Raw genomic sequence first — 13,514 nt, 5'->3', positions numbered from 1 at the left:
ACCTTAAAGTCAGATTGAAATCTGAAGCAGATATAGAGAATAACTTAAATTTTTATATAAATACTCTGAAAAAATCTCTACAAAATGCTACTCCGCATATAACATATAGCAATTCGACGTCTAATATCACAATGGAAATTAAAATATTAATAAGGAAAAAAAGACGAGCAAGGAAAATTTGGCAAAGGTCACGTAATCCAAGGGATAAAACTGTATTCAACAATTTATCGAATGAATTAAAACAAAAGTTGAAAGTCATGCGGAACAACAGTGTAGCGGAATACATTACTCAGATCAGAGGTTACAATGATTTTAAAACCATAAAAACCAGCTTCAAATGTCACATCTTACAGACCAATCAGTTTACTGCTAATTCTATCAAAATTGTTGGAAAAACTATTATTAGTAAGAATAAAAGAGTATTTAGATATAATACCTGATCATCAATTCGGGTTTAGAACCCAGCACTCCACAATACAACAATGCCATAGGATAGTAAATAGCATCCAAAAGGCAATAGAAAGAAAGGAATATTGTTCAGCAATCTTTATCGATATCAAACAGGCATTTGATAAAATATGACACGAGGGCCTACTCATCAAAATAAAAAATTCTTTGCCGCACAAGATATTTTTACTATTGAAAAGTTACTTAACAAACAGATTATTCAGAACTAGAGTTGGAACAGAAACATCAGAATTATGTAACATCAAGTCGGGGGTTCCACAAGGGAGTGTTTTAGGGCCATTATTATATCTCATATATGCGCACGACATTCCAACTGATAGCAATGTCATAATTGGAACTTTTGCCGATGATACAGTTGTCATGGGAACTCAAACAAATGCAACAATATGTCTCCGAATTTTAAAAGTGGCTCAATAAGTGGAAGATTAAAATAAATGAAACAAAATCTAGCCATATAACCTTCACAACAAGAACCCTGGACTGCCCAAGCGTAAAAATAAACAACATAGAAATACCGAAATATGAGAGTGTAAAATACCTTGGGATTCATCTCGATAGAAAGTTAAACTGGTCAACGCACATCAAAATGAAAAGAAAACAGATGGAGAAGAAGTTCAAATAGTTGTATTGGCTAATTGGCAGGAGTTCAAATATGTGCTATGAAAACAAACTCCTTTTATATAAAACAATAATTATCCCAATCTGGACATACGGCATTGAGCTATGGGCGTGCGCAAGCAATTCAAATATAAAAAAAATTCAAGTAGCGCAATCGAAAATTTTAAGATGCATTGTGAACGCACCCTGGTATGTTACAAATGACACCCTACATAAAGACCTAAAAATAAAAACTATTAATGAGATGATAAAAGAAAGGAGCAAAAAATATCACGAAAAACTACCAGGTCACCCTAACAAATATTTAAAAGAATTGAGCGAGGAATATCCCACACAAAGATTGAAAAAAAATGGCCATACGATCTTAAATAAAATATCAAAAATAAAAAAGAGAGATATCTCATAGGAGATAATCTTTTAAATGCATTAACACCAACATCATATTGTCTTAAAAAATGTATAATATTTTGATTGACAATAAAACTATGCAAAAAAATGTCATATCGTACAATAGCAAAAAAGTTTTACTTTAATCGCGTGTGAACCTCACGCGCACTCTTTTTTCCATTTCTTACCAATTCTATTGATCGAGTAAAAAATTGATAAATATGTCATTATTGTATCGTGTGGTGAAATACTAGCCTTTCATAAAACATTTAACATAACTTAACCTCATTTATATACCAAGGATGGAATATATCTTACATATAAAATTCTTCTGCACGGGTGTATGATTTGAAACTTCTCCTAAACGGTTATTTAGATTTTGATAATTCTTTTTAGAATTTGTCAAAGAAAATTTTTAAGATTTAATTTACTATAAAACTATAGTAATATTGTAGCAATAAATGGCAAAAATTACAAAGAACCACTTATCATTGTTTGACAATGAAAACATTTGAACTGGCACCTACTAGAAATGTGAATTCTCTTGAAATTTAAATTTAAGTGACATTATGAGCCTAGATAATATTAGAATGTAATATACAAGAAAATTGTAATGTCTACATTATTACTGCTGAAAAGCAGCTGAGATGTGCCAGAAATTATAATAATATAAGATACAGTCAACAGTATATGTTGGCGGATGAAATTATATAATTCAGCTTAATAAATAACGCAATAAGTCCAAAATTGCATATACATTATTTTTCAAACTTATGCATGTTGCATTTTGGTTTACTTTACAAAATTATTTAAAAATACAAAACCAAATTTTTACTTAATAAAAAAATGATTTAGAATTTTGTTTCATATGTCAAAAATTCATTTGTTTGGCATTGAATATGGAATATTTAGCAAATTGATCTTATACTGAATAGTGCACATATGAACTAGACTTTACAAATTAATTCACCTAAGATTTGAACATAAATAATAATAATAATAACAATAATTTAATAACAATAATGTTTATTAAATTATTTGTAAGAAAAATGTACTTCAGAAATTATAATTGCAAAAACCAACTATATCGTACGAGATTTGATATTTAAAATATCAAACAAAACTAGATACTTACAGGAAAGTATAAATTGAAAGTATCGAAAAACTAGTTAGCTTTATTGCTATATTCACAATGGCTAGTAGTTGTCAAGAAAATATATAATTATATAATAATTACATAATTACTAATTGTTTGCATAATTATTATTTTTGTGTCGAAGACTTGTTGGGAGTATCGGAGTGATGCCCATAGGGTCTCTATTAAGCTGTTAAAAATATGATATTTTTAACAGTTTAATAGAAACCCTATGAGTATCACAAAAATATGATATTTTTAACAGTTTAATAGAAACGATATTCCCAACAAGTCTTCGACACAAAAATAATAATTATGCAAACAATTAGTAATTATGTCATTGTTATATAATTGTATATTTTCCTGGACAAATACTAGGCATTGTCAATACAGCTTCAATCAAGCTAACTAGTTTCTTTAAATAATTTTAGCAGTATAGTAAAAAGTCTACGATCATTCTTTCGATACTTTCAATTAATAATAATTATGCTATATATACATACCAGTGTTTTATGTAAAACACAAAAATATTACTTTACTAATAACCATCTTATTTTCAATATTTTTATAATTATGCCTTTCATTTTCTTATGTATATATTCCAAGCTTGACACAAAATTGAGGTTATGTCAAATGTCATATGAAGTCATTTTGCCTCCAAAAGTAAAGACCTCAAAAACTACATAAAACTAATTATTATCAACAAAACTACTAATATCTTTTACCTGTACATCCACACAATATTTTAATTTCAAAAATATGGTTTTCAATTCCAATAAAGAAGTCTTTTGTGTATCATTCAAATCTGGTGCACCCAAATACATATAACCACTGCCATGATTTAAACACAATCTACACAAGTCTCTAGACATCTTAAAACAAAACTTAAAATTAAATTATTAAAAAATCACATTAAAAAATAAATAAATGACATTTCTGCTAACGAAGCGAAGCGTTCTTTGCTCTCACAAACTCAGTGTTGCCAATAGACGGGAGACGTATATAACCTAGAAATATTTTAATAGTGTTGCCATGATGACGAAGCAGGTTTACAACGTTATAAAAAGTGGAGGGATTTATTCAGATAAGGAAATTTATTGGTCTCAGCAATGGCGGCGCTAGACAATGCATGGGCGTGTGCAAAATTCGTTGGCGAGACCCCTAGTTTTTCTCAGTCAAAAAAAGGTTAAAACTAGGCTTTGCGCTCTTAGACAAATTGCAGGAACTTCCCGTACCGTAATTTAAAATTTCTACATTTTTTAAAAAAATTTGATAGAACTAGAACTTTTTGAGAACTTTGAAATTTTTTATTAAAAATGAACTTTTTTGAATTTTCTGTTAGCGATTTTGAATATTCGCGCCAGATTATTATTAATAATAATAACTGGAGTCTGGTCCATGGTGTAAGAGCCACCGCAATACGTAATTCCCTTGCCATTTGTCGTCTATCATTCCCATTACCACTACCCCCCCCCCTCATTTTTTTTTCAAGTGTTTTCTTTTCCGAACTTCTGCTTCAATGCTTCATGATCCTGTGCTTTGGCTTTTACTTTCCTGTATCTCTTTGCCCACACTTCTCAGGACTTTTTCTTTTGTTATCTTGTCTTTCCACTTTATCTTTTCCATTCGGAGGTGAAGAGAATATGCAGCATCCTTACCGCACTCCTCTACCTATTTCAACACTATTCGTATCCCCCTGGTTCACACAAACCTTGTGTCCCATATACAGATTCTGGATCAGGCTGCGATCTATCCAAACGACGTTAATAGATTTTAAAATTTCTATAAGCTTACTCCCGTTGACTCTGTCAAAAACTTTCTGCAAATCTATAAAGCAAAAGCATATGTTCTCTTTAACGTCGAGACATCTATCCGACATTATCCTCAATATTCCAATTGCGTCCATAGTGCCTCTTTTTTCTAAAACCAAACTGGTCTTAGCTCATGTGCAGCTCGATCTTATTTTCTAGTCGCCTCGTAAGCACTTTGGCAAGAAACTTTCCTGTGTGCAAAGTCAAACCGATCATCCTATGGTCGCTGCACTTATTTGCTTTGGGCTTTTTCCAAAGAACTATCATCGTGACATCCAGAAAGTCCTTTGGCCATTCGCCCGTTTCGTATATATGGTTCAACAATTTGGTCAGTTTCCTTGATCCCTTTTTGCCCACCTCTTTCAGCAAGTCCGCCGGTATGTTTTTCTACATATTTTACAGAAGAGAAAGTCATCATTGGAACCATTTTCTTGTAGAATGGTGTTACACCTACTCTGGGAAGAATGTAACGTGGTAGTATTCCCCTTTTCCTTTCCACATCGTAGCGCCCGAAGTAAAACGAATGACGGGTCGCGCCCCGGATGCCAAAAAATTGCTTCAAAAACGCTAAAATATCTTCCATCCAAATGTTTGTTATTCTTCATGACGCTAAGCAATTCAACTTCAAATACTTTAATATAATTACTAGTCATCAGTATGGAAAAACGTTAAAATCTCCATGATTCCAAAAAATTATGGAAAGACTTATTTTACAAAGACTTCTAGAACATCATCATTCAAAAAAAACCTAAATACCTAAACACCAATTTGGTTTTAGAAAACATTATTCAACTATTCAATAATGCAGCAGGATAACCGATACTCTCATTGCCCTCAACAAATAAAATTTAGTATAGTAGTTTTTTGACATCATCCAGGCCTATGATGAGGATTGGCACATAAGTTTACTGCTCAATGAAGTTCTTTTTCGAAGAAAGTCTCTCCGAACTACTTTACAATTCTGGCGTTCTTCGGGGCGGTATACAGAGTCCCAAATTATAAAAAAACGTCACTTAATTCGGATTTAACAATGAGCAGGTATGCTGATGACATTGCTATTTTTCAAGTAATAATGATAAACCAACAGATACTTCAAACCTATCTAATCAAAATAAAATCATACCTTAGAAAATGGAATATTGAATCTTATTATTTCATTAAGAAACCATTCATGTTTTGTGCCTGAATAATGCAGTTATATCAAATCATCAATCTGAGAAATAATTAGGTATGCATTTTGATAGTAAACTGAAGAGGAAAATGCACATGATCGTGGAGCGAAAACAGGCAGACCTAAAACTGAAAGAAATAAACTAGCTCATGAGAAGATCGTCCAATCGCCCACTCGAAAACAAGCTTCTATTATACAACACAAAGGGATGAAAATTCCAACATGGACAAATGGGATAGATCTATGGGGTTGTGCTATGGGGCCAAAACAAAATTCTTGTAATTCTAAGAGCTGAAAACAAGGTACTCATGATAATCAATAACACTCCATGGTTTATGACCAACCATATGTTCCATAAAATCCCTAAAAATTCTATTAGTTGCGAATTTTCGTCAAATCATTCATCGTTATTAATGGGCATTATTAATGGGACAAATGCATAGACCTTATACAATTGTATGAGGTCTATGGACAAATGGGATAGATCTTTGGGGTTTTGCTAGCCAAAACAACATTCTTGTAATTCAGAGAGCTGAAAACAAGATACTCATAATAATCAGCTACACTCCATGGTTTATGACCAACCATACGTTCCATAAAATCCCTAAAAATTCTATCAGTTGCGCAGGTCATAAAAAGAAGTAGTTTAAGGTTTCAAGATAAATCGGATCCACATCTAAATCCTTCTTTTATGTCATTTTTCTTGTTTTTATTTTCTACACCTCTCTTTCAAAATCTGGATTATAACGTTGTAATCTGATTGTCGAAACTAAAAAAAAACCGGAGCCGTCCATTACTAAACTCCACCTCCCCCACATATACTTCATGAATTTTTGTCAAATCATTCATCGTTATTAATGGGCGCCCCTTTTCAATTTTTAGGTTATGTGTATACATGCATATTTAAATGTATGTTTGCATGTGCATATATAAATATATGTATGTATGAATGTATATTTAATAAAAGCTTACCTCTATGTCCAGACAAAATTTAATCTTTATCTGCAAAGTCCTGATTTCTAGTAGCAAATTCTGGTTCTTCATTCTTCTTGCAGTATATTCTGATAAGTCAACATATCCACAACCGTGTTTCAAACATAATCTACAGCATTCTATTGGCAGTTGTGTAGAATCTAAATCTTTAGACGACATTTTAGTTTTTATTTTATCTCAAGTACTCTGAATAATAAATGCTGCGACTCATAGATAAGTAAATATAACTTGCGACTTGTGTCAAGCACTCAAGCGTGACTAGCGCATAAGTGTTGCCACTGTAGAGAGCCAGAGATAACTAGATAGCTTGAGTCATAGATAAACAAGTATAAACAGATCGCTATGTTTGGCAATTTGACGTTTCATCGATTGAAATGCGCAGCTTTGATTATAGATGGCAGCACATGTACATTTTGTAATTTAAACCTTGGTATTACTTCTACATTTGTACATATTAGCAGTGAAACTTCTTTGGAAAAAAAATTAAATAAAGCAGTGAAACTTCTTTGGAAAAAGAGTTAAATGCTGATATATGTTAAATTTTTAGTAGAGTAGAGAAAAACATAACACATCCATTTTGTCAGATGACAGTTATAGGAATTAAAAATTGCTTGAATTGGTGCTCAAGTGCTGGAATCATAGACATTACACTACATTGACTGCTAGTCCTCATATGCTTTCCATTGTATATAGTGCGGACATGACCGACGCCAATTGCAAACTCTCCCGATTGGTCATCACAAGCACAATAACTAGATCTGACCATCGGTCGTTCACTGCCCTACCTAACCAGTGCGCCCAGACCTCGGGTCGCAGCGAGCTGGGAGGCAGTAATACCATTCGCACTAAGATGTCAAATGCAGAGACGTCAACTTTACGACTCTTCTGCATTCGGTCTTCACACAATTAAATACAGCGTGTTTCCGATCACCCTCGAACAAGTTTCACATCAATACGGTTTTGAGACAACTTTTAGGGTGTTAATATACAGTATTTACAGACTTACAACTGGGTATCTCGAATTCCGAGGTAAACTTACAAAAAAAGAATTAGAACAGTGTGTCATGTCAAATTGCTATAATGAATATAATTCAATTATGATAAATAAATATTCATATCATGACATTTTGCATAGTTTTGATAATGATATATTTTAATACATTTTTATAAAACATAGAAATAAATTTTTATTAATTAATATATTTCTATACTGGTGACCTATGACATCTAAAATGAATATAGCAATTGAACATGGATCAAGAATTAAAAGAAATATATAGACTTTGATGCAAAGCCCTAATCACTGGTCTTTTGTTGGCTATTTAAAAGGTACGTACAGTCCTCGGGCCATCTCGGATTAACGCATTTACTCTAGCCATGACACCGGACTTCCGTTGGCATACTCATTCTGCATGTCCAGACTTCGGGTTATCGCTGACATCAAAAATTTTACTGGAATCGCAAATCAACCTATCCTTGTCCTTTAACCCACCAAATCGTCTTTTGATGCTTTAGACTTTGGAACTGGATCTTGATTGTATGTTGTTTTTAGAACTGGATTTAAATACTTCATTCAAGTTGTCCTCATCGACTCCAGTCAATCAAACAGTAAGCTCTTATGAAGATTCAGGCAATTCAATCCTGCACTATTGAATCAACTGCCCTCATGGACCCAACTGTCCGAGATTCTCCATCGACAAGTTCGTATAATGTTTTACTAACTTCGATATTTATGCCAGATGACTCTTATCCGGTTGTGATGGACTACGAATTCTTTATACCTTCATGAATTTGAGAAAAAAATTTCATGTCCTGAAAGATGTTAAATTCAAATCTCTGCTACAATCTGCCTTCCTACCAAGTAAATATAACGTGTTGAACTGCTTATTTGAACTAGTGTGAGGCCAACACTGAGAAGGGAGTATATTGGTAATCAAGTAGGCAATTGTGAGAAACAAATATTCATGTCATGACATTTTTGTATATTGATGATAATGATATATTTTAATACATTTTTATAAAACATAGAAATATTAATCTATAAATTTATAAATAGTAGTCTGCCCGAAGATTGGTTTAAAGTATGAGAGAACCACAAAATCAATGATTTTCCTCCTCTCCCTTGTTTATTATTCCCATTACCATTTTATTACCATTAATCAATGACCATTAATCACTTTATATTCGTTTTTATGAATTTTCCTTTCCAAACTTCGGCTTCCATGCTTCCTGGTCATGTGCTTCGGCTTTCAGTTCCCTGTATATATATTGTTGGTGAGCTAAAATGTATATACACATTTTTTCGGTTTAAATTTTCTAATTGAAATATATTTAAAAAAATGTTGCCATTCAAAACATTTTTGAAAATCCGGGACAAAACACCTAAAACCTTGTTAGGACTTTGTTTAAATACAAAGTAAATAAAGCAATTCGGATTTAAAATGAAGGACATTGTCTAATATTTATAAGAATTATATAAATTGAATAGCAAAGTTAAAATTATTTATTTGAAGTTTATAAGTGAGCTTTAGAACTTTGCTTAAAATAAAATTATAAACCGAATTATTATCGATATTTAGAAGATTTTTTTTTGAAAATAATAAAAATAAAAATTTTAAATAAAAAAAAAACTTACCCCAAAAGCAATTGTTTCGTCAAACAAGCAGAAAATTTTCGGATGCAAAAAACGGGATTATTTGAACATTTAGCTGCGTATCTCCAAAACGGCTGAATCTGCCTTTGCCAAAACTAATCACCACTTCTCCCCATCATTACAAACTGAATGTTTTTTGCATCATACAAATCGGATGCTCCGTTCTCTCAAAAACGCGATTTTTATTTTCTGCACTCTTTGCTCCGTAATTCCGAAACGGCTGGACCTGCCTTTGACAAAAACTAATCAGTTTTTTGAACCGTTCAAATCAGTTGATTCATGAACCCGAAAACGTGGACCAAAAATTATAGACACATAAAACACACACACACACGTATACACGCATCCATTTTTCATAAGGTATGCCAGAACATTCAAAAACTTCTAAAACGTAAAGATACGCAAAGATATTCGTTTTGTCTTCTGGTCCATTACTATAACTTACCTTACAGGAAACAAACGTTTCGTCAACACAATCAATTAAATTATCCAAATCGGATGCTTGGTTCCATAGGTAAAAGAAAAGTATAGTGGAACTTTGTTCTCTCAAAAACGCGATTTCTATTTTGTGCACTCTTTATTCCATATCTCCGTAACGGCTGGACCTGCCTTTGCCAAAAACTAATCAGCGCGTCTCCCTATCAATAGAAATCGAATGTTTTTTTAACCTCCCGTAGGGTAGTTATAGTAATGGGCCGAAAATCGAAAATGAAAATTTTTAAATTTCTCGACGTTTTGAAGGTTTCTGAACATTTTGGCATACCTCAGAAAAAATGGATGTGTGTGTGTGTGTGTGTGCGCGTGTGTGTTTTGTATGTCCGCATTTTTTCGTCACGTTTTCGGATCAACCGATTTGAATGGTTTGAAAAACATTCGATTCCTATTAATAGGGAGATGTGCTGATTAGTTTTTGGCAAAGGTAGGTCCAGCCGTTACGGAGATATGGAGCAAAGAGTGCAGAAAATAGAATTAGAGTTTTTGAGAGAACGGATCATCCAATTTGAAGGATCCAAAAATCATTCAGTTCGTAATGACGGGGAAAAGTGGTTATTAGTTTTTGGCAAAGGTAGGTTGTAGAAGAGACAAAGCTAAATGTTAAAAAAATGGCAGTTTTTGAGAGAACTAAGCGTCCGATTTAAATGATTCAAAAATTTGTTTCTAATTTTTTTTTTCGAAAAATATTTTTTGTAATTTTGGATTGAAAATTCAAAAAATCACCCAGGCTAAGCACAGTCCAAGCGCCACTCTGGTAGAAATGTTTACCCAAGTGCGTTTAGTACTGTTTATGTACTGGAGCACTTTTCCAATTTTGTGAAAACTATTGAAAAATGTGAAAATGCCAGAACAGAATTATTTGCAAATGCGTTTAGATGGGAGCACTTTTTTAATTTTGTATAAATTAATTAGGCATCTTTTTTTTGAAATTGAATTCGAAATGAAATGTCGATTGTTAATGTTCCGGAGATAAATTGATTTATGATTTACATTTGATTTGCTCTGTATGTATGTATGGATACAATATTTCGGTCACGTTTTCGGGCGCACGGATCAACCAATTTAAATGGTTAAAAAACATTCGATTCCTATTGATAAGGAGATGTGCTGATTAATTTTTAGCAAAGGCAGGTCCAGCAGTTACTGAGATAAAGAGCAAAGAGTGCAGAAAATAGAAAAAAAGATTTTTTGAGAGAACGGAGCATCCGACTTGAATGATCTATAAACATTCAGTAAGTAATGATTGTGAGAAGTTGTTATTAGTTTTTGGCAAAGGCAGGGCCAGCCATTTCAAAGATACAAAGCTAAAAGTACAAAAAATGGCAGTTTTTGAGAGAACCAAGCGACCGATTTAATTGATTTAAAGAACTTTCTGCTTGTCTTAACAAAATATTAATTTTGAAAAAAAAAATTTGTTTCAACTTTTTTTAAATTTCTTTTTTAATTCTTTGTACATCGAAAATAATTCAGATTTTATTTTTAATTCTGACTATAGTTCTAATGTACTTTAAACAAATAATTTCTACTTTGCAATTCAGTTTATATAATTCTTATAAATATTAGACACTGTTACAATATTTATAATAATCTATTTGAAAACATTCAGTATTCCTCAAGCATTTCGGTACGGTACGGGAAGTTCCAGCAATTTTCCTTAAGGCACGATGCCACACACCCCACTAGTTAATAATTCACATCGATTGATCCGTGCGTCCAAAAACGTGAACAAAAAATTGTATCTATGCATACATACGTCATACATGCACTCACAGACATACACACACATTCATTTTTTCTGAAGTATGCCAAAACGTCTAGAAACCTTAAAAACGTTAAGATATGCAAAAAAATTAATTTTGATTTTTGGACTATCATTATAACTTACTATTACTATTATTATAACTCATCAATATTAGAACGATAATATATGTATTTTAAACAAGAAAGTTTAATATTTAGTAAAACATAAATGGCTACTTGTTATCTAGAGCTTACTATAGTAATCTATATGTAGTAAAACAATATACTATATAATATGATTAATATAATATTGGCCGGTAATCTCCGAACAAAAGTCTGTAGCTCGGTTTTAGTTAGAGCTGCTCTCCCTAGGAGCGCTCTTGCAGCGGTTTGGCACTCATCGGGTAAGAATTTCAATGCGGGCAATCAAACAATTTCAAGAACGTTCGTTCAGGGTTCGTTCCATTATCATGGGTGTTCGTTGTATTTAGTTGCGTTTACAAGTGATTAGGTGATTAGTTTGCAATAGAGGTGGGTCGTTGACGGTTTTGCCGTCAACGAAACGAAACGGTTATCGGGGTTTCGTCAACTAGTTAAATAACTAGTTATTTTTCAACTATAGTTATTTTTAACGATTCAACGCTGGCAACGTTAAGAAACTGATAGTTGAAATAACAGTTTCATTGAAAGTTGGTAATATATATGAAGTTTGTTCTTATAAAAGTCAGGTTGACGTTGGATTTGATGAATAAAAAGAAGTAAATGTGAATTGTCACATTTATTACACACACACACACACATATATATATATATATTTATATATATATATATATAAAATAAAGGTTTAATTTAAAAAACTTAAATATTTTCATTACAGCAAAGCCATATACTAAAACATCGAATTTACATTTTATATAAAATTAGCAATATAAAAATGTATAGTTATATAAAATGTTATAAAAAATAAAAAATCAATTTTCAGGTTTAGTTTAAAAAAATTATTACAAGACAAATGCTATGAGATTTTTATGAAAAATATTAACCATTGAAAACTATAATAAATGTAACTGATTTTCTAAAATTAAACGATTTGGCGCGTGTTGCAAGTTTCTTTTAAGATGTACATGTACATTTGCAATATTATAAAAGCAGTAGCCTGACAATAAGCGATTTTCATAGTATTAGTTGATCCTTTCCGACGCAGGTACCTGCCTACGTTCGTTTTCGACAACGAACGAATTCCTATATCGTTGAAAAAACTAACTGGCCGCCATGTTTTCAACTGCTTCGAAACCAGTTGATTTTCAACTAGTTATTTCGTTGCGACGAAACGGTTAGTTAGTTAACGAAGAAGAAACGGTTGAAAATAACCGTTCGTTGATTCAACGCCCATCACTAGTTTGCAAGCAAAATGTCGAAGTGTTATTTTCCAGGGTTCACTAATACTAAAAAAAATGCAAAATTGAATGTATTTCCAGCGAGAAATGAAAAAGTACGTAATAAGAATAAAATAACCAAACATTAATAACAAATAAATATTGTTTTGGATGTTGTAGATGTTTGTTATTTGGCTGGTCAAAATTAGTGTTTCCTACTAGAATCTATGCAGTATGTAAAATGATTAATAATATTTACGGGCCTTCAACAATGTTTGCATCTACTAGTCTGATATAAGTTTTTATTATAGCATAATAACTAAGACATTTAACAATGCTAGGAATTTTAAGGTTATAAATATTGAAAGATAAAATTGCCGTCAGACTAACTGAAACTCACTGAAAGGTAAGTTTTTAAAAATTATTCTTGCACTAATAATATAGGTTTATAATAAATAATTTAACATTTATTTTTTCAGCAGTTTTTCTCTTTTGGAAGTAGTTATAAAACGGGTTTACTAAACACAAGTATTGACATGAGACGAATAAGCAGGGAAAAACATTAAGAAAGAAATTACAAGCAAGTCTGAAACATGCTGAAATATTTGCTGATCTCCCACTGACATTGAATAATAGTACTCATAATCGGCTAAAAAAAGATACTAAA

The 13,514-nt window shown here is 32.1% G+C and overlaps 2 protein-coding genes across 2 annotated transcripts in view; one reads left to right on the top strand and one right to left on the bottom strand.

Moving 5' to 3' along the window:
- LOC113391333 overlaps window positions 1–6,742 on the bottom strand; it is a 40,787-nt gene extending 34,045 nt beyond the window's left edge. Inside the window, exons 1-2 of the mRNA XM_026627278.1 lie at window positions 6,563–6,742; window positions 3,334–3,492 (exon numbers count right to left, since the gene is read on the bottom strand). Of these exons, the coding sequence (XP_026483063.1) occupies window positions 3,334–3,492; window positions 6,563–6,742 (339 nt within the window). The remainder of the gene's footprint in view (window positions 1–3,333; window positions 3,493–6,562) is intronic.
- A 541-nt stretch (window positions 6,743–7,283) lies between these two features.
- LOC113391332 (nodal modulator 1-like) overlaps window positions 7,284–13,514 on the top strand; it is a 30,722-nt gene continuing 24,491 nt past the window's right edge. Inside the window, exon 1 of the mRNA XM_026627277.1 lies at window positions 7,284–7,413. Within this exon, the coding sequence (XP_026483062.1) occupies window positions 7,284–7,413 (130 nt within the window). The remainder of the gene's footprint in view (window positions 7,414–13,514) is intronic.

Source organism: Ctenocephalides felis, unplaced genomic scaffold (assembly GCF_003426905.1).
Source record: "Ctenocephalides felis isolate EL2017-DRISC unplaced genomic scaffold, ASM342690v1 CF-g0.4_SCAFFOLD_00845, whole genome shotgun sequence".
Taxonomy (NCBI): domain Eukaryota; kingdom Metazoa; phylum Arthropoda; class Insecta; order Siphonaptera; family Pulicidae; genus Ctenocephalides; species Ctenocephalides felis.
Note: the sequence above shows the minus strand (reverse complement) of the source record. Positions and strands in the feature narration are given on the sequence as shown.